Source organism: Carassius auratus, chromosome 15 (assembly GCF_003368295.1).
Source record: "Carassius auratus strain Wakin chromosome 15, ASM336829v1, whole genome shotgun sequence".
NCBI classification, from domain to species: domain Eukaryota; kingdom Metazoa; phylum Chordata; class Actinopteri; order Cypriniformes; family Cyprinidae; genus Carassius; species Carassius auratus.
The window spans coordinates 17164265-17187644 of NC_039257.1; the positions used below are offsets into that span (position 1 = coordinate 17164265).

A 23380-nucleotide genomic window follows, 5' to 3' on the forward strand; every position below is an offset into this window, starting at 1 on the left:
CTGTAAAGCCTGCTGCTGTTTCGCCCGAGGACAAGCCTGTTACAGATTCAAGGAGGAATGCTGATATGCTTGAATTATTTAGAATGGCGTTCAGGTAAATGCCCCTGACAGATAATAGGAGAATGATGACCTGACACAATCACAGACGCCTGTTGGCACGCAGCGTATCAGAGACACATCAGGCCTGACAGGATGTGCTTTCATGATGATACCCAACTGGGATTTACAATACTCCGTCTTCTGAATGGAGAGAAGCAGATGAAGAACGCGCCCATCGAGAGCAGAGAACCAAAAATTGAGAAGAAAAAAAAAACAAAGCATCCAAGGTTTGAGCTCCTGTCAAAAGCTGATGTCGACAGAATTTTAATGGCTGATGTTTGTGGTGAAATGCTTAACTCGGGGGAAACTTTGTCTTCTTTTTTTTTTGAAAAGAGAGAAAAAGTCTGAGGAACAAAACTGATGCTCTTCCTGCTGAAAGGACACGGGAGAGACTTTTTAAGGCAAAGTTCTTTGTCTCTGTCTCTAGAATCCAGATTCATGACCATGTCCGCCTCCCTGAAGCTTTTTTTGTTTTGGGTTTTACCTGTAGTAAAGTTTCAGTTTGCAGCTCCACTTGTTTACAGAAATATGGCTTTTGCAGCTGTCATCTGATGAGGCGGGAGCTCATGCCAAAGTGTATTTTAATGTGGATACAGTCAAAAAAAAAAAAAAAAAAAACTCATTTTGGCCCATTTTACACGTGATAATGAATATAAGTGTAAACAGGCTCAAAAGTGTTTTGTGCTCCAGTGTTTCAGGGACACATTTGGCCTCATCAGTGCTGTAAACACAAATGCATCCTAACGGGTTTCATAAAAATAAATAAATAAATAAAAATACCTACTCCTCTGTCATGCAAACTATGCAGCTTTAAAGGACGAAGAAAACAACAAAAAACACACAGATGTTCAGCTTGGATAAGTACATTAGCTTCTCAGGTCTGCCTAATATCACAAAGCAATGACAAAAATTAAGTGACAGAAAATGCAATGGGAGTTCGGATGGAATTATGAAACATTATGGTTGCGGTAAGATTACTATTGTCAAATCAAATTTTGATCAACAATTGAAATGATTCATGGTTGCGTGAAGAGACATAAAAAGAAAGTTAACTATTTATAATAATCTAGAAAATATTATTAAATCTTTTTTTATTTAGCCTAATAAATATTAAAATAAAAAAAAAAAAATACTGGAATTAACAATATAATTATTATTATAATTTTTATTATATATAAATTCCACTAAACATTACAATTGTCATGTTTGCAGCATTTTTACATTTGTCAAATATAATATTAATTAAGAAGCAATATAGTGGCACATTTGCGGCCCGAATCAAAACTGTATAATAAGTTAATTGAACTATATATAAAAATAAGAGACACTATCACAAGGAGAATGATCTGAGATGTAAAATTATGGGTAAAGATCCGGGGACTTTTTGTGTATAAAAGTACTACCAAATTTTAAATTGTCCATTGAAGCTCCCTGAACTCACTAAAAACACACAAGCCCATTTCACTCTCACACATCTAGAGATACAGCGGTTATTATGACTTTACCTGACCCATCTGATGAGTCTAACAGATGACTGTGAGGTAACAGAGAGAAACATGGATGCATACGCACAGATATGTGTGTGTGAGATGGTTGGGATTTAATGAAAAAGCACTCTGGACTCGTTGGGTCAGACTTGTTTACCTCTTCTGACACAGAGTGGCACTTTCATCTGTCTTCTGCTCTAATTGGACGCTCGGCTTCGACTCTCATCTTTCAAGCACAGTTAGCTTACAGACACACACACAGTAACGCGTGTTTACCTCCCGCACTCAATAATGACAGGTATTTCTGCAGCTTCTCAGCTGTTTGCATCTGTAAGCAGGGTTCTCCTTTAGCCCTCTGCTGAAAACACTCCCTACAGCTTCAGAGCGACACAGACGCTGATAAACCTGTTGTACACAATCACACTCTACAGTGAGGATCATTCGCTCACCTGCATGCTGTTGCAACATTCAATTTCAGCCGCTTGTTACACAAAAGCTATTGTGCATCTTCAGAAGACTTGCCATAAGTCATTCAGACCACTTTTAGGGCGTTATCTTTCAACCAGTAAATATTGAAATTATTAAAGCATTATTATTGTTATTATTTAAGGTTTTAGCAGCAATGTAGTGGCATGATAATAATAATAATAGTAACAATAATAGGAAATTATTAAAATATTATTATTTTATTTTTAATTTCTCCACTGTATTGCAGCTAATAGCCTAAATAATTATGATTATTATTTAAGCTGCAATACAATACCATGGTGTAATAATAATAATAATAATACACATTGAAAATAATTACATTATTATTATTATCCCCACTACAGAATGATTATTATTATAGTTATTTATTATTATCATAATTATCATTTAGGGTAGTAGCTGCAATAGAGTGGTGTTATAAAAAATATATAATATTGGGAATGAATACATTATTATTACTAAAGTTAATTTTATTAAGGGTATTAGCTGCAACATTGTCTTGTATTTCTGGCCCAAATCTGCTTATTTTTGTAACAGTAAAATATCAATTGAAATATATATATCATGTGAATCAAAGTGAATAATACAATCAGAAAAATGTAAGAATGTTACCATAAACCGTTACTGTTTTTTTTTAACTCTGTTTTGTTATAGTATGCATTAATATTTTGGATTTATTTGAATATTTTCACTATTTTTAATTTTAGTTTTAGTATTTTTGGTATGTATCTTGTAATATTTTTTTGAAGTTAATAACAACACTGCTTTTCTCTGAGAGAGATATAGATATAGTTAAAATATTCCATTCTATTACTGTGATGTTCATTTAATTATTGTTATGTGTTATTATATTATCCTTTTGTGCATGTATAGTAAGCAATATTGTGTCATTTACAGTCATGCTAATAAATTTTGAATTGAATTGATTTGAAATCTTTGAGCGTAGCATTATGAAGTTGAAGGATACTTCCCCGGCGGCCCCACTGCCACTCTGTAGCTGCTGTAGCTGTTAGTTGGGTGGAAGTTGAAGATGAAGATGACGTTGGCCCTCTCGAAGACGATCACCTTGTCTCCCTCGTGTTTGGCGCTGATGTAAGCCTACAGAGAGAGACGGAGATCAAAAACCAAGCACAGTGGGATTGCATGAGATTTGTGTGCTTTTAATCACACATGTTCTGTATCTCAGCCTCTGCATGTTTGATCTTCAGCAGAAACGCTCTGGTTCCCATCTGTACGGATATGTTTGAAAATCCCACAACTTTCCGTGCCCTATGCGTGAACTCATTGCTAATCATCCCGACGTTATTAAACCTCTGTTCTGTAAAATGGATTTTGAGAAACATCTTACAGGAAGTTTCTCACTGCCCCGAAGTTTCATACTATGCAAGAAGTTTCATTTGGAAAAAAATAACATCTTAAACAGAAAAAAAATAATAATAAAGTCTTGAAGTCTCAGTGCATTAAAGGTTTGGATATGGATGAAAAAAAAAAAAGCTAAAAGACTGCTACAGAAAAGCTAAAAATTAAGACAATAAATACAAATATTAGTATTACACAAACACTTTATTTATCATGTTGTCTATTTCTTGTGCATAAGATTAAAAAATAAATAAGCAATTACAATTAGTGCCAAATAAACAAAAATAGTCAAAAAAAAAAAAAAAAAAAAAAAAAACATTGGGATCTACAGCATTCTTAATAAATAAATAAATATATATATATATATATATATATATATATATATATATATATATATATATTTATGATTAAGTAAAAGTACAAAATAAACATTAAAGTATTTCTCTATTGTGATTAATTATTTACATTTGTTTTAGATGCAGTATATTTGAGAATTGGTGGCCAGCTTATTTTTTGCAACTGTACATTTTCAAATGAAATAAATATCAAGAAACAAGAAGAATATTTTCAAAGGATCCATCCACTGAAGATTTCTTTCTCCCTACAAAACACAGACCCTTCAAACTACTCAAACTCCAACTTTTGAAATGTGGGATTTTTTTTTTTCTTTCTTCTTTAATATCTAACTGAAATCCAGAGATGACACTCTTGGGGCAAAACTGCAGCTCACTGTCAGCAGCAGATGACTGCAGTGATTTAGCCGGTTTCCAGCAGAAAGACAAGTCTGTAACATGCCATTACCAGAGATTATCAATGTCACTCTGCCCCACTATTTTTAGTGGTCCAAACCCTCAACCAATTTGGGAACTGAATAAGAAAGAGAGATAAGAAATGCTTCTACCGAACAGATAATACATCCAGATTCAGGATTCATCTGAAGAGTTGCGTTCTTTTTTTTAGCTCTAATACTAAGGGTTAGAAATGAACTTTTCTATTATAATTGAAATATATATATATATATATATATATATATATATATATATATATATATATATATATATATATATATATATATATATATATATATATATATATATAAAATTATAGCCCCTAAATCTAGACTTTGGTTCATTTTTAATACACTACACATACCAATGATGTTATGCAGTTACACTGTGTGATTGAAAAAGGCTTCAGTATTTGGAGTAAAATTTGTTTTTCCCCAAAGCATCTTAAATAGATGCAGAATGAGTGAAGTATCGATAGTGAACCTTAGTATTCAAGCAACTAGGGCTGTACTAGGACTGTAGAGTCCTGACTCGAGACATTTTTCTGTCATCTCGGACTCGTTACATTTGCACTCTGACTTGTCTCGGACTTGGCCATTGGACTCGCCAAGTCTTCTAGTTGGTCTCGGCCGAGTCCAGCAAAAAAATTAAATAAAAAATTTCTCCTTCAAAACAAAACCACATTTGCATGATTTCGCGACTGAAAACGTGTGGAAAACGCTAGGCGCGCCGCTCTCCTTATTTCCGAAGCACTCTGTATCCTGCGCTTGCGCTCCAGTGGCGTCTGCTGTTGCTGGGCAACTATGAGCCGCTCTCTGTGGAGACGCATACGTTTCAGCAAAGAATAAACAGATTTCCAGCACTAAACATCCCTTTCAGTAGCTCTCTAATAGATTCATTTAAAAATGGCTATCCTTGTACAGCTATGATCATCTGTTTCTCCATCTTAGCTTTCAGTATTGTTCCGCGAAAGGATGTGCATGACCAGCGGTGCACATGCAACCTAAAATTTTAGATGTTTCTAATTTAATTTTCTACCTGTTAGATTGTGTTTTATTTACGTCTACACCTAGATCGCCTCAAACGTCAATATTGTAATTCTAAAATTCACGTCATACTTACAAACACTTTTATGGTTAATGCATGCATGATTGTTTCCAACAGCGCCGAGTAGTCTATGCAAGCCCTAGTACAGTATGACAAAAATATCGCTGTATTTATGTGCGCATGCCGAGTAGAGTCAAACTTATCTCTTCCTTGCTGCGCGCATTTGTCATATCCCGAGCTTTGCGTGTGTCTGTGCACTGTGCCAAAGCATCAGTCATTTTAATTTTTGACCACAGACATAATGTCAGCAAAAGCAGCATTATTAAGTAAATAAAATGAAAATAAAGTATATAAAAATAATTTGACCTTACAGCTCCAAACTCTGTTCTAGAGGGCCAGTGTCCTTTATAGTTTAGCTCCCATGATTGGACTGGGGGTAAAACCAGTACTGATTACCAGGGCCCCAAAGGAAGAGAGGGCCCTTGAAAAGTATGAATCTGAAATATATTTTATTTTTCCTGGATATTTTCATGGGTGGGGGGCATGGGGGCCCATCAGGACCGCCTATGCATAGGGCCGGGATCTTGTGAAACGCCCCTGTTAGCTTTAACCCTAATTATACACACTTGAACCTTATCAAGCTCTTACTAGACACACTAATCTTCCAGGTGTGTTAAGGCCAGCTGGAGCTAAACTTATCAGGACATTGGCCATCCAGGATGTAGTTTGGAGACCCCTGTCCTACAGAGTTTTTACTTTCCACATGCTTTTGATCATTACAAATAATAATGTAAATTAATTTTCTTAGAATAGGAGATATGCTGTCTCTCGCATCACAAACATTATCAGTAGTTTAGTAGTATGTGGTCTTGAAGAGGACCCTTTTTTCTCTCATTAGGACTCAGTCTTGACTTGGACTCGAAACTTTTGGACTTGGACTTGACTTGGACTCGAACCTCTTAGGAATCGATCTTGACTCGGTCTCGACTAGTCCTGGACTTGGACTCGAACCTCTTTGGAATCGGTCTTGACTCGGTCTCGACTAGTCCTGGACTTGGACTTGACTTGGACTCGACAAAGCTGGACTTGACTACAGCTCTACAAGCAACCTTCAAATGTCTGTCTTTATCCGTGCCAATATCTTCATTTGCTTCATTTTTCATAACAGTTTAGTCAACTGATTCAAGCACATAAATCTAGCCCAGAATATTCTTCTAGTACTTTCCTTCACTTTAAATGCAAATATTTGGTATATTTAATATATATATATATATATATATATATATATATATATATATATATATATATATATGAACACAAATCTCCTTTTAGTCATTTGTAGAGTACAAGGATTGAAGGAAGGAATACATCCGACTCCAGCAGCCGTTCATCACTCTATGTAGCTGTAACATGAGTCTAGCATTATGGAGGAATTTACTGTAACTAGTCTAGATCCGAGGGGTTACATTTTCATCGACATGGCTGACACAAAAGCAGATCCTCTGAAGTAGACATATAAGTGAGGACTGGAGGTGAGGCAATACTCTACCTTGTCATGATATACTGGCACCAAACTGCTTCTCAGGAGATACTGTGGGTTATGGAGGGCTGGAACTATATCCCTTAGTGCACACACAAACAACTTCAGTGTTTTGTTAGAGATTCCAATCATGTCTATTTTCATTTCAGAGCTAAAAGTATGCCTCTGAATAAGGTGGTCTCAATGGAGGGATACGAGTCTCCTAAAAAGATAATGAAGCAATTCAGCATATTAGAAAGATGTCTAAAGGATCATGTGACACTGAAGACGTACTGAAACAAAAAAATTCAGCTTTGCATCAAAATAATAAATTGCATTTTTAAATATATTTACACAGAAAACTGAGTATAACAAACTATTAGTCAAACACAACTCCTGATTCTGGGGGATTTCACAGGATGCAGAGGAAACTTGTTGGCACAAGAGCACACACCCTGCTGACCCTCTCAAACCACGCTGAACATTTGGATGATCTTCAGGATGCCTGCAGGGTTTTATTGTATTCGGTGTTCATCAGTTAGCCAGTGTTTTGACTTCCACAGTTACTTATTCATGACTAGGCACTGATTTGCTCAGGGCTCAAATGTAGAAACTATTCTGGCAGACCTTTGGAAACCTATGATGCCATACTTAGGATCTGGATGAATTTTACAACCCAAAAAACAAACAAAACAAATTCTATTATGACATGAAGAGTTATGATAGTTATGATAAACACAAGTACTTTAGTCTTTTGTCCTGAGAGGAGAAGTTCATCCGAAATGAAAATTTGCTCACTCCCAGGCCATCCACGATAAAGATGAGATTGATTCTTCTTTGGAAATGATTTGGAGTAATTATATCATTACATAATTTGCTCCCCTCAATGGATCCTCTGCAGTAAATGGGTGCCGTCAGAATGAGAGTCTAAACAGCTGATAAAAACAACAAAATAGTCCTCAAATAATCCACATGACTCCATTCCATCAATTAATGTCTTATAATAATAATAGTCCATAATCCATAATAACGCTTCCTCCAGTGAAAAAAAAAAAAAAAAGAGTCATCAAAATCCACATATATATTGGTTTAGAATTATTTTGGACTGTTTGCACTTGCTTGATCTGTGCATATTTCTCTCCTCATTCAGAAGAGATTTCACTGGAGTAAGCAATATTATGGACTGGCATTTCGGCTGCAAAAATGTAAGTTCAAAATGTCTCAATGCTTGATTTATTTCTTATAAATAAGGAGCTTTTGACTTCACAATACATTAACTGGAGGACTGGAGTGGTGTGGATTACTGTTGTGTGTTTATCAGCTGTTTGGACTCTCATTCTTACGGCACCCATTCACTGCAGATGATCTATTAGAGAGAAAGTAATGTATGCAGCAGCCATATCATACTGTTGCCACCCTGTGTTCTGTGTGGGTCTTAGAGCCCCAGTATAGTGATGGGGACACAATACTGTCAAAAAGTACCATCCTTCAGATGAGATGTTAAAATGAGTTCCTGACTTTCTGTGGTCATAAACAAATCCCAGGATGTCTTTGGAAAACAAATAGAGGTGTGACCTTGCCACCCTGGCCAAATCTGCCCAATGGCCTCTGACACATCTACTGGTCTCATGGATGATCTAAGGAGTCGGTAAACTTTCAGAAAATGTTCATTTTGGGGTGAACCACTCCTTGTAATTAATTCTTTATGGAGAGCATCCTTATTTTCAAGTCAAGTAAATTGGGTCAATGCTGATTTCACATCGACTCTAAAGCACCAAAACTGATGTAAACAAACCATTTCTGAAAAGCGGTGAAACTGGAGCACTTGAGCTGCTCGTGTCTAGACACATTGTATGTGTCCTGCTGTGTGCAGTAGTGGACAGATTGTAAATAATATATGACTGTCCCTCAGCACAGAAAGACAGGAAGAGAGAAACAGAGAAATAGACAGGGGAGCAGGGATGAGTTGGTGAACAGCGGTCCTGTTTGCAGCACAGCGGGCGTTCTGTATGATTGTAGCTGCACGTAAACAGCGCTCGGCTGAAATCACAGCTTTAGTCTTTAGAAGCCTGCTGAGAAACGGTTTCAAATTAGCGGGCGGCCCATGCAACCGGCTTTTCAACTGAAGTCCCTTGCAGGGCAGGAGGATATATTGAAAACCGATGATATAGTGCTTGTGATTTCTGCTGGAGATATTAAATGTGATGGAGCTAATAAAGCCTCGTAGTGAATGCTGCAATGGTTTTTATTACGCTTTTCCAAAGATGATTTATATCTTATTAGAAAAGCTTAATGATGGTTCCTCGTCTCGCATGCAACTTGAGGGTTTAAGAGCCTTAAATGTCAAGACTTTCTTTGGTAATACCATATAGAATGTCCCTATACCTGATATAGGTATTGTGAGAAAACACACTCCAGCAAAGAAGAACTTGAAGGTTGGCCTACACTTTTTTTCTCTCTCTCTGGGGACTGGGATGGTCATGCTAGAACGCTGTATCGGCGTCTTGCCCTCTATTTTCTAACTATATTTCTGACTGTGGAGACAGAGACCTTTTTGTATTCTTTTCCTAATTGATATTGATAAATGATCCTAGTTTTAAGTCTTTAGATAGTTCTTCTGAGGTTCCAATGTTGCTACTTTCCAGTAGAAATTCAAAGAGAAGAACAACTTAGCTAGCAATTAGCTACCTTGAATATAATTCTTTTTATGATTTGTTGCACCTGTATTTTCAGTCTAATGTCCATTGAGCCAATTTTGAGTTGCAATAATCAGCATTAAGTGACTACAGGTATTACAATCACTACAATTAAAGGGGTGGCCAAACCTTGGCACTCTCTAGTTTTCTCATTTGACTTTATTTCATACAACTCAAAACTGCTATACTAAAAATGTTTGTCTGAAAAACATCACATTATCCATCTTTCTCAAAAAAACTGAATGGCATATCACTACAATATTTTTTTTTTAAAAAGACAGAATAAATTATTATGCAGCCTCAGAGGGGTGCCCAGACTTGTTCATAAAACTGTAAATAAAAATAAATAAATATTATTCTTTTTGTATATTTAAAAACAATCATTTTGTATCTACTGTATGGTTAAAATTGCAATTATTCCAATTGCAAAAGAAAAGTAATTTGAGTTAATTCAGATCAAACAAAATAAAGGTGGATAAACTGAATATCGTTAAAACACATGCTTAAATCTTAGCTCATATAATATCAGTTGAAGTTTTAGCAATTTTGTTGTGGGTTTTTGTCATTTTATTAGTAATTATTTAAGCACATTTTAAGTACATTAAAATAAGGAATGTTTCTTGGGCAACTTACTGAAATAAAATATAGAGGTCCATCAGTTAACATCATAATAACCCTGATTGTAATGTTCACCATTTAGGGCCCTATCATACACTCAGTGTTTTTTGTTAGTTTCAGCTCAACGCAGTTATCATTTTATCGTCCTGCACCACGTTGTTTAAACAGCAAATGCATTTGCACCAATGTGTGCACCCATGGCCGTGCCGGTCTGAAAAAAAAAGGTATGTTCAGCCGCATTGTTGCCGCGTTGCTATTTTGAGGCAACTGAAATAAACTGCACCATTGACCAACTAAAACCTGGTCTAAAGTCAATGTTGCAGTATTTTTTTGTTATTTAAAGAGCGCATTAGTAACATGCGCCTACAACACATGTACACTTTGCTTTTTAAACATTCAGGGACATGCTGCAGCACACAAAATATATAAAATATTATTATTATGTAGGCTACATAAATATAAACTGCCTACATTTTATAATGAATGCGTTTAGTCTTTGCACTTGCAAATTCCACTGTGTTAATAGTGAATCTGCAATTGCGCAAGTGCAAATAGAAAGTCTGATTGGTTTATTGCACGTTATGCCCCAAAATACACCCATTGCTCATTAAAGGAATTAGAGACAGTCCTTTTAGACCATGCTCTGGGTGCGCAGATCATTTTTCCCATTCCCAAGCAAAAGTGGATTCGGACACACCCTAAGTGCATATGCACCTTGCGCTTTGGAACATGCGCTTAGATTGTTAAAATAGGGCCCATACATTTAAATGTAATTTTAAATCTACACATTTAATTAATAATACTATTTTTATTTTCTATTTCAATATATATATATATATTTTTATATTTGATTCCTCTGATGCAAAGATACATTTTCAGCATCATTACTCCAGTCTTCAGTGTCAGATAATTCTTCAGAAATCATTAATATGCCAGTTTGTTCAATTTTAGAATATGCAATTTTTCCAAAACCCTTTATTTGAAATATAACTCTTTTGAACCAGAAACAAAAGACAGTGTTCCAGTTTATCGTGCACCCTATTCCCCACCCTGTCCCACCCCAGTCTTCATTCAAGTACTGCAAAAGGAGCAGCTCTGCTCAGTGAGGTCCGCAAAGCTGAATTTGAGAAACAGAGGAGGGAATTAAGAATTCAGTTCACGCACACAAGCGCTCTTCTCGTTGGAGCGACACTTTGTTAGCACTCTGTCAGCGCTGTGGAGAGAGAGTTGGGTGTCTGAGTGGGTGCCAAGGTTTTTTACTGTCGATTATCTACCCTGGGAAAAGACAAGGATGATACACAGCAATTACAAATACTCAGACACCCTAGACATGCTCAAAGCTCAACTCATCTTTTCTAAAAACCACTCATTAGAGTCGTCTGAGCTCGTTTGCTCTACAAAACTAAAGGAAATACAGGCTATAGGTGAATTTTTTAAACAGAACTGAGATCATGGAACCAATATGATGAATTGCATTAAAATCAGAACAAATTTCAGCCAATATTTCCTAAGTAGCAATTATTTGATTACTCCAGTAATAATTATCCTATTGGTAAAACCAGTTTATAAACGGTTTTTATTATAACTGCCAACATTTCTAATTTTCATTTATTTTAACAATATATTAAATTATATTTGTTAATATTAATAATATAATTATAATAATAAAAATAATAATATTATAATTAATTTAATGAATTATATTAATCATTATGTATGTATATATAGTAGAGACCGAAAGTTTTGAAACATTACTATTTTTTTATGTTTTTGAAAGAAGTTTCTTCTGCTCATCAAGCCTGCATTTATTTGATCAAAAATACAGAAAAAAATTATAATATTGTGATATATTATTACAATTTAAAATAATTGTTTTTAAATTTATTATACTTTAAATTATCATTTATTTCTGTGATGCAAAGCTGTCAGTCAGTGCTTCAAGAACCACTACGCACAGATGAATGCAAGACATGGGTTTCAGCTGTCGCATTCCTTGTGACAATCCACTCTTGAACAACAGACAGTGTCAGAAGCGTCTCACTTCAAGAAGGACTGGACTGCTGCTGAGTGGTCCAAAGTTATATTCTCTGTTGAAAGTAAATTTTGCATTTCCTTTGTATATCAGGGTCCCAGAGTCTGGAGGAAGAGAGGAGAAGCACACAATCCACGTTGCTTGAGGTCCAGTGTAAAGTTTCCACAGTCAGTGGTGGTTTGGGGTGCCATGTCATCTGCTGGTGTTGGTCCACTGTGTTTTCTGAGGTCCAAGGTCAACACAGCCGTATTCCAGTAAATTTTAGAGCACTTCATGCTTCCTGCTGCTGATCAAGTTTATGGAGATGCAGATTTCATTTTCCGACAGGACTTGGCACCTGCACACAGTGCCAAAGCTACCAGTACCTGGTTTAAGGACCATGGTATCCCTGTTCTTAATTGGCCAGTAAACTCGCCTGACCTTAACCCCATAGATCCATATCTATGGTATTGTGAAGAGGAAGATGCAATATGCCAGACACAAGAATGCAGAATAGCTGAAGGCCGCTATCAGAGCAACCTGGGCTCTCATAACACCTGAGCAGTGCCACAGTCTGATCGACTCCATGCCACACCGCATTGCTGCAGTGATTCATGTAAAAGGAGCCCAACTAACTATTGAGTGCTGTACATGCTCATACTTTTCATTTTTATACTTTTTAGTTGGCCAAGATTTCTAAAAATCCTTTCTTTGTTTTGGTCTTAAGTAATATTCAAATTTTCTGAGATACTGAATTTAGGATTTTCCTTAGTTGTCCGTTATAATCATCAAAATGTAAAGAAATAAACATTTGAAATATATCAGTCTGTGTGTAATGAATGAATATAATATACAAGTTTAACTTTTTGAATGGAATTAGTGAAACAAATAAACTTGTCGCAAAGTGCCACAACTTTTAAAAAGTACTACCTCGCCAGCAGGGACTTTCTGAGGGTCATTTTTTCCCCCAGAACTTTATTTAGATCATGGTTCCTGTGGTAGAAACACACCAAGTACCAGCCCAAAGTCCCTAGTTCCTGGGTAAAGTTCCAGCGCTGGAAACGCGGCTTTATAAAGCCCCGAGTGGTTTGGCACCTCAGTATTTGAGTAAACTCTTATTCCATTATAGTCCTCCATGTCCACTGTGTTCTTAAAACTCTGTCAGTTTGATAATACCTAGACTTTCAAAATCAACTGTGGGCGACAGATCCTTTTCCTATTTAGCGCTAAAACTCTGGAATAACCTACCTAACATTGTTTGTTTCAGATGTTACTTAATCTAGATTATTGACCCATCTCTTTAATCTGTTTTACACATAACACACTAACACATTTCTAATATCCAAATGCATTAAAGGATTTTTAGGTTGCATTAATTAGGACAACCAGAACTGGAAACACTTCCTATAACTCCCAATGTACTTGCTACATCATTAGAAGAATGGCATCTACGCTAATATTAGTCTGTTTCTCTCTAATTCAAAGGTCACCGTAGCCACCAGATCCAGTCTGTTTCCAGATCAGAGGGTCACTGCAGTCACCCGGATCCAGTACATATCCAGCCCAGATGTTGGATCAGCACCTAGAGATTCAGAGCCCCAGAGACAGATCCCCAGTGAAGACCTTATCTCTTAGATGGCCAACGGGACAAGAAGACCAAATGAACCAGATGAGTTCTCTGCACAATGTGACTTTGCTGCAGCCTGGAATTGAACTGCTGGTTTCATCTGGTCAGAGGAGAACTGTTAGCTTACTTATTTAACCGATTTTAACTTATTTAACTGATGTGTCATATTATAATTTAAGATCTATATATAACCAGGTGTGTGGAGGTATAATAACAGGTACAGTTCCTTTAATTTCATTTACATACCCACATTCAGATCTGTCACATAGACGTAAGAATCAATGAGGTTTTTGCGCAATTTCATCTCTTTCTTTTTGTTCTCGTGTAGTGTTGAGGCATAAGATGTTCTCGCGTATCATTAAAGCACCAGATTTTGGTGAAATGGGGATTTTTATTGAACTACAAACTTAAACTTCAGTCTCTTTCCTCACACAAAGCTATCATATGACTTCAGAAGATTTAAAAAAAACAGCTCCCAAGTTTTATACGGATTACTGCTATGATACTTTTATGTGACTTGACAGTTATACACATCCTCTCATCTCTCATTCTTGTGCTCCTCGGATGAAATAAAACTTATAGGGTTTTCATAAGGAGGAGAATTCATTTTCATGAGGGTGAGTTTTTTTTATTATTATTAATTTAGCATTGCTTTTTATTAATTTTCCTGTATTAATTTTTTGGATATTTTAAAAGCTATTTTCTATCATTTATGCATTGGTGCACCACAGAATGTCAAATCTGATTTGAGCTTTGAAAAAAAAAAAAAAAATTATAATTCTCACCTATTCTATCACAGACCTCATCTAAAACAATGTGGCAACGTCAAAGTGAGACAGGGTGAGGCAGGTGTAAAATGGGCTGCAGATCACAGGAGGAAGTGAATCATCTTCAGTGAATCATTTACACAGTCTGCCATCTAATCTCTGCCAATTCCCTGCATTTGCAAGATCACCTTGCTGCCGGTCAGACTGACTCAATCACACCTGCGAGGAACAGACAATGAAACTCTATGGGGAAGGACACCAGCGTTGTCTTTAACTATAACTTTAACATTTTTGATAATTAAATAATAGCAAATATATAAAATATAGTAAAAAGCAAATAAGTAAATATACATAGATTACTAGATGAACATTAAAATAATAATAATAATAATAATAATAATAATAATAATAATAATAATAAAATAAGCCAGTCTTCAGATTTGAGTTCACATATATCATAGAAAATCAAAGTGTACAATGGGAACAAACTCAAACTCACTTTTATTTTTTTTTTTAATTTTTGTAATTTAATTAAACAAAGCAAACTTCTAATCTAGATTTATTGCACACAAACTTAAATATTTTAAGAGTTTATTTTAATTTTTTCTAATTTTGATGGTTATAACTTATAGCTTAGGAAAATAAAAAAAAATAAGTAATTATTTTTTAAATATTTCAGTTTGTGTGCAATGAATCTAAAATATAAGATTGTGTGCTTTTGTGAATTAAATTACAAAAATAAATAACTTTTCCATGATATTCCGATTTTTTGAGATGCACCTGTATATATATATATATATATATATATATATATATATATATATATATATATATATATATATATATATATATATATATATATATATATATATATATATTTCTGTATTTAGAAATTTACACATCATTGTGTTCTGTTTTAGAGATAAACATCAAAATTCACACTCTTTCAAAGTACAGCCATGTCATGACCACGTAAACGCATTGTGATTTGAACCAACATTTATTCGGATCATTTTCAAAATATTACTGTTATTGTGTCATTAAATGTAATTTTAAAAGTATTTCAGGTGAGAATGTAGCTGTTTAAAACTCAAATCTGTGGTTTATTTATAAAGACAGCACCCATTTAAAAATGTGTTTAGCCGATTTCAGAGACGGTGGCCTCCATGCGATCAGCGGGAGCTCAGTCCTTATGTATCCACCTAAAGCAGTCTCACTTCAGCTAGTACTTCTGATATGTGCTGCTGGCTCTGATGTCTCTTTAGTGGTTAAACATAAAATGTAATTTATTTTGGGTAAATCTAACAGGTTTGGTCTGTATTCAATTTATCTATATGTTAAAATAAAAAGAGGCAATTGATATAATATTTCGTTTCATTGTAATGGCTGTATATATACATATTTCCCTGAACTAAGTACATTTATGCAGCTGTTATTATGTTTAAATGAAAACGAAAGGAGGCAGTGGTATTTGATATCCTTTTTCATTTTATTGTAAATATACAGGGAGGAAAATTGCAGTAGCCAAGGCAAGCTGAATGATGTTATTAAGTACGCTGCTGTTTGCAGAATTACCGGATTTGCGTCACTGCGAACATCACACTTCCGAGACGAATGAGCAATCCAATCCAATCTACCGATGATGCAAGTATGAAATGTGCGTACTTTGTATTGAGGAACGCGCACAGAGCTACGTCACCAGACGTTTTGCCTAATCTTCCCGATACTTTAGACCTCGGTGGAAACACAGAAAGCAACTGGTCTGGGGGGGAAATAGTTCCTGGGGAAAAACGTTCCTGGTACAATTGTTCCATGTAATTTCAGTGGAAACGCGGCATTTGAATCACATCAATGAGCTGGATTGTTTTCCTCAGCTAACAATTCATATATGAATCTTCGATATGGTGAACATTTGTATAAAAAGTGCCTGAGTAATGAGATTGCAGGGCTGGTTAGGGACTGATAGTTGTTAAAGTGAAATGACAGATGTTCTGGTGATGAAAAAAAAAGACTTTATGCTGCACATAAAGACAGTTAGATAGAATGAGAGAGAGACGGTGGATTGAGAACATGGAAGATGATAAAAAGCAAGCCAGAATCTGGTGATACGCACAGAGATGGACTGATAAAGGAAGAACAGAAAGTAATATTTACTGGAACTGGGAAGAAAGACCAGGTCTTTTAATCTCACCGGGGGAGCAGCTATCCAGCCGTACTTGTCCTCCGTGAGGTTCATGTCTCGGTCGAAAGTGTACAGTTGCCGGTAACGCAGGTGATCCATGTCCACGAGGTTGAACTGCCGGCGGGCGTAATGATAACTCTCATTGTTGCCGACTCTGGGAAAATCCAGCCATTCCGGATGACCAAACTCATTGCCTGCAATTAAACACAATAGAGAAGTTTCTTACCGACTGCTTCAAAAGCTAGTTATAGTTGATCAAGTTAGTTTGAGTGTCTGACAGAACTACAATATTTTTGAGTTTCCTTGTGGCCACCGCCCCTTTGAATATTTTGCTGTCAAAGTCAAAAGTTCAACCTTTTAAAGGGGTCATCGGTTGCCAAATTCACTTTTACATGTTGTTTGAACATAAATGTTTGATGGCAGTGTGGGTACACATCTACCCCTATAATAATATAAATCCGCCCACTGCTTCTTATTAATTCCCTAAAAATAATACCCCTTTTTCAAATCAGGCCGATCTCAGTTTCTTGTCTGTGTGATGTCACACGGACCCAGGCCCCTCCCACGATTGTTGATTGACACTGGTGTATTAACTTTAACCTGCCCTGATTAAGTTGTACCAGTCTGACTGCAATTGTTTCTATACTGGAGCAGGGATGTAGAAAAGAACGGCTCCTAAGCGATTGAGGTCTTCTGTTGTTGGATGTATTAATGAACATAGCAGTCGTCATCTACTCCCGACATCTGATACACTGAAGACGCAATCTATGTTCGCGTGAATCATTCCTGATCCAGCTTTTCTACAGATTTTTATGAATCTTTGCAATCGCCTTCCTAATAGCGTGCTAGTTAGCAAGTTTTGCAGCTAAATGCAGTAAAGTAAACAGTCTCTCAGAGCACGGTTCGTCACACCACGGAGGAGAGGGGCGGAGTCAGCAGAGCTCATTAGCATTTAAAGCAAATTGCAACCAAACCGGCTGATATCTGCAGAACTGATATTGACATGGTAAAAAGGGTGTTGTATTACAGTAGAATTGATTTTTTTTTTACCAAAATATGTTACAGGCTTTTCATTAAGACCCTTAAGAATCATATTTACTTGTGGAAAATGGGCATCCGATGACCCAAATTTCATCAAAATAATCCATCCTTGATTACTTTTAGTCAGATTTGAAGAAACTCTTCTTAGCTAGTGCGTATTTTTGAAATGACTAGCGGCCTTGTCACCTGACCTGAATATCAGCTTCTGTTCACAAAAAAAAAACAAGGGCACTTGTCAGCTTCTGCAGTAAAACTTGAACTCACGATGACTTGAAAGTGGTCAATATCAGCTTTTTTTTTTTTTACAAAACATGTTTATGGTTCAGACTGCGCTATATGTGAAGAATGATACAGGCAGTCAATTATTTTTTTGCCGTTTATCGTTTTTTTTTTTTTTTTTTTTTTTTGGAAATGAACTCTTCATAAGACTTTTTTCTTTCAGACAAATACAATCAGTGTTGTATTTAAAAAAATGTCCTGGCTCTTCCGAGCTTTATAATGCCAGTGAATGGATGCCGAGATTTTAAAGCAAAATAAAGTGCATAAAACTATCATTAAAATACTCCATATGGCTCCAGGAGTTAATAAAGGCCTTCTGAAGTGAAGCAATTTTTAAGAAAAAAAATCCAATCTTCATATTTTTTGGAACTGTGAAGAATTAAATGAGTTTTGGGATTCTGTACATGAGTTCTCTCTGATGACCCTGGGGAAAACATATCACAAGACTCCTTTAACATATATTTTTGGGGTGGACTTAAATGAAACATTAGACTCTGTATTTATAAAAAGGATAGGTCTGATTTCTTATGTATCTAAGAATATATATTTTATGTATCTAAGAATGTATATTACTGAATTGGAAAAAAGAACAACCACCTATATCTGAATTATTTAAACGTATTATAAACAACACACTACACATGGAATATTTAACATACAGCGTAAAAAAAATTAATAAAAAATCCACATCTTTTTAGAGACCTGGAATTTTTTTTTTTTGATCCATCATGAACCCTTTGACTCACAATATAATTTTTTTACCCACTGTCAACACAAATTTTTCGATTTCATGTGCTATGACTTTGTTTCAGTTTTGATGTATGTACTATATTTGTATACTCTGATTCTGTTTTATGTGCAATGATTGTATTGTTTTGTTTATGTTGTAATCTGATAAATAAATAAAAAAAATATCCAATCTAAAAACTTTACAAACTGTAATCTCTTGCTGCCGCTTACCGTGATACGCACGTTCATGAGAGAATGGCAATTCCAGGATTTCTGGATCATGTGACCGTGAATACTGCAGTAATGATGTTGAAAATTCAGCTTTGTATCACAAGAATATATTACATTATTAGATACGGTTATTTTACATTGTAACAACATTTTCTCAATATTATTGCTTTTACTGTATTTTTTATTATTAAAATGGCCTTGGTAAGCAAAAAAAACAAACAAAAAAACACACATTTCTATGTTTTATGGTGAAATTCCATAGGCATAATGGCTTTAAACTGTACAAACTGTAATTTCTATCCCTTTACCCTAAACACAAAACAACTGCCATTTTTTATTAGTTTTCAAAGACTTTATTCTGTAAGATTTATATTTTTTTCCCATTAATATAGTGTATACCTGACTCCTCCCCCCACCCCACCCACAAAACAGTATTAAGTACAAGTAGAGACTTTATACTTCACAAATACCTTTTCCTCCAAAAAACTTGTTAGTTTGACAGTGATATGGCCGTATCCTTTTCTTCCTGATATCCACATTTAAAAAACGTAATTGGAAATTCTAATATTTCAAAAGGTCACCTCCGAAAAAGTACCAAATTTAAGTGAAGAATTCTCTCTGAACAAAGACTTAGAGCAAAGAGTCGTCGAGTAACCTGCCCTCACCCTGTACCAACCTTTCCCTCTCAAAGCACCTCCTGCAGCGAATGTTCACTTCAAACTCTGCCATTATCAAACCAAGACAAGAGAAGTGTACGGCTTCGAGATCTATTCCCAGAGCATGTTTTTTTAGTTTCTTTTCTTACAAACGAATGAATGCTAAATGAATCCGCAGACCCTTTACTTATAACATTTCTGAAAGAACAGAGAGAAACACCACAAACACACATGCATAATGAACTGGGAGACAAAAAGATAGGACTGAATAATGCATTATGAAATGCAAAATGACCTTGTCTGAGGGTTAAGTAACATGAATAGAAAGGATTGACTTTTGATGTACCACTTTTTATGTCTCTTATTGCACTAAAACATTCGAGAAATTGCCTAGATTTTCCTTCAGATTTAAGTAAAGGCCTATATTACATTGTATAAAACTTTGTATATATTTTGCAATAAAACTGTTATATAACTTTTTTTTTTTAAATCCACTACACAACAATAAATAATATTATATTTTATAACATTTTCTTTAAAATATATTTAAACCCATATTCTTTACTTCTTGGTGAAACCACATTTTAAAGATGTAAAGATTTCCTTCCTTTAATTTTCAAATTTGTGGTTGAATGCAAAGAATATGCAATTTATCTGGAAGCCTGGTAATTTATATATATATATATATATATATATATATATATATATATATATATATATATATATATATATATATGTGTGTGTGTGTGTGTGTGTGTGTGTGTGTGTGTGTGTGTGTGTGTGTGTGTGTGTGTGTGTGTGTGTGTATATATATATATATATACAGTCAGGTCCATAAATATTGGGACATCGACACAATTCTAATCTTTTTGGCTCTATACACCACCACAATGGATTTGAAATGAAACGAACAAGATGTGCTTTAACTGCAGACTTTCAGCTTTAATTTGAGGGTATTTACATGCAAATCAAGTGAACGGTGTAGGAATTACAACAGTTTGTATATGTACATCCCACTTTTTAAGGGACCAAAAGTAATGGGACAGATTAACAATCATAAATCAAACTTTCATTTTTTAATACTTGGTTGCAAATCCTTTGCAGTCAATTACAGCCTGAAGTCTGGAGATCAATTAGACATCAGCGTACGCTGGGTTTCATCCCCGGTGATGCTCTGCCAGGCCTCTACTGCAACTGTCTTCAGTTCCTGCTTGTTCTTGGGGCATTTTCCCTTCAGTTTTGTCTTCAGCAAGTGAAATGCATGCTCAATCGGATTTAGGTCAGGTGATTGACTTGGCCATTGCATAACATTCCACTTCTTTCCCTTAAAAATCTCTTTGGTTGCTTTCGCAGTATGCTTCGGGTCATTGTCCATCTGCACTGTGAAGCGCTGACCAATGATTTCTGAAGCATTTGGCTGAATATGAGCAGATAATATTGCCCGAAACACTTCAGAATTCATCCTAATGCTTTTGTCAGCAGCCACATCATCAATAAATACAAGATAACCAGTTCCATTGGCAGCCATACATGCCCACGCCATGACACTACCACCACCATGCTTCACTGATGAGGTGGTATGATTTGGATCATGAGCAGTTCCTTTCCTTCTCCATGCTCTTCTCTTTCCATCACTCTGGTACAAGTTGATCTTTGTCTCATCTGTCCATAGGATGTTGTTCCAGAACTGTGAAGGCTTATTTAGATGTTGTTTGGCAAACTCTAATCTGGCCTTCCTGTTTTAGAGACTCACCAATGGTTTACATCTTGTGGTGAACCCTCTGTGTTCACATGGTGAAGTCTTCTCTTGATTGTTGACTTTGACACACACATACACCTACCTCTTGGAGAGTGTTCTTGATCTGGCCAACTGTTGTGAAGGGGGTTTTCTTCACCAGGGAAAGAATTCTTCGATCATCCACCACAGTTGTTTTCCATGGTCTTCCGGGTAGTTTGGTGTTTGGAAAGCAACCAAAGAGAATTTTAAGGGAAAGAAGTGGAATGTTATGCAATGGCCAAGTCAATCACCTGACCTAAATTCGATTGAGCATGCATTTCACTTGCTTAAGACAAAACTGAAGGGAAAATGCCCCAAGAACAAGCAGGAACTGAAGACAGTTGCAGTAGAGGCCTGGCAGAGCATCACCGGGGATGAAACCCAGCGTACGCTGATGTCTAATTGATCTCCAGACTTCAGGCTGTAATTGACTGCAAAGGATTTGCAACCAAGTATTAAAAAATGAAAGTTTGATTTATGATTGTTAATCTGTCCCATTACTTTTGGTCCCTTAAAAAGTGGGATGTACATATACAAACTGTTGTAATTCCTACACCGTTCACCTGATTTGGATGTAAATACCCTCAAATTAAAGCTGAAAGTCTGCAGTTAAAGCACATCTTGTTCGTTTCATTTCAAATCCATTGTGGTGGTGTATAGAGCCAAAAAGATTAGAATTGTGTCGATGTCCCAATATTTATGGACCTGACTGTATATATATATATATATATATATATATATATATATATATATATATATATATGTGTGTGTGTGTGTGTGTGTGTGTGTGTGTGTATATTAGAGGTGGGCATAGATTATTTTTATTAATCTAGATTAATCTCACTGTGATCTTGAAATTAATCTAGATTAATCTAGATTAAAATGGCTCATTCAAATTCTGCCGACGGCATTCAGAATATGTGTTACCCTAATAAAATTGACAAACAGTAAGTCTTTGAGAAGGGGTTTATCAAGCTAGATGGTGCATTAGAAATGTACATCTCCTGGTTCCAAAATGCATCACAAACTGCTTGAAAAAGCTGCAAACTAATTCCATATTGCACAAGCGGGGACACGGTGAAGGTTGTACCAGTGGGCCCTGTTTGAAATTGTCTAATTTGTATGCTCGTTGTATGTTCATTTTTATTTATTTGTGCTATTTACACAATGTTTAAGGTTTTTTCAAGTTTGTAGGTGTCGAGGTACAGAAACTAAATAATTAAATGTAAAAAAGCACTGGATAGTCTTCAATGTAAAAATGAAATATACAATGAAACCTACATTTATTCAGACACCTTCAACATTTCTCACATTATTACAGTTTTGCTATATATATCAAAAAATATATCTGGTGTCTGAATAATTTTTGGTTTGACTGTTAAAAATACAAAGTAGTCAAGAGCAGTGAGTGATTTTCATTTTCTTGTATTAACATTACAGCAGCCAGTAGCTAAATTAGGATGAACGCATCCAATATAACACACATCCCATTTTTTTCCTCAACTGTTTACTTTCACTTAAGAAATAACTGACTGTTTTTTCGAGCATAATTTCCAAGGTGGACATTTTGACATATTTCGTATGTATTTGTCGGCACTAGAGCAAAAATAAGTAAATTCGATGTTCAAGTGTTTTGATCAAAACACTTGAAAACGCTTATTTTTAGCGTCTCGAGACGCCTTTCTCTGCGTGAGCCCTGAACACCAGAACACCGCGAGTACTGAATCGGGATCTTTCACATCTTGTTGTTTGTTTCAAACTGCGATTTTTATTTGTCCTTTCCGGTGCAGGAGGGACTTTGAGGAGAACTTCGCAGAAGAGAGCTCGGTTCAGTGTCGCTGTCCGTTAGGCTGGCCTCAACCAGTCGGTTATATAAAATATCAAGGTGAAAGTCATCATAGCTTGCTTAGTATAGTACATATATTAGGGCCGGGACTCGATTAAAAAAATTAATCTAATTAATTAGAGGCTTTGTAAT

The 23380-nt window shown here is 35.6% G+C and overlaps 1 protein-coding gene across 1 annotated transcript in view; it reads right to left on the reverse strand.

Moving 5' to 3' along the window:
- The window catches only part of LOC113115270 (1,4-alpha-glucan-branching enzyme-like), a 153473-nt gene that overhangs the window by 20845 nt on the left and 109248 nt on the right, over window positions 1-23380 (reverse strand). Inside the window, exons 13-14 of the mRNA XM_026282725.1 lie at window positions 16699-16883; window positions 3043-3173 (exon numbers count right to left, since the gene is read on the reverse strand). Of these exons, the coding sequence (XP_026138510.1) occupies window positions 3043-3173; window positions 16699-16883 (316 nt within the window). The remainder of the gene's footprint in view (window positions 1-3042; window positions 3174-16698; window positions 16884-23380) is intronic.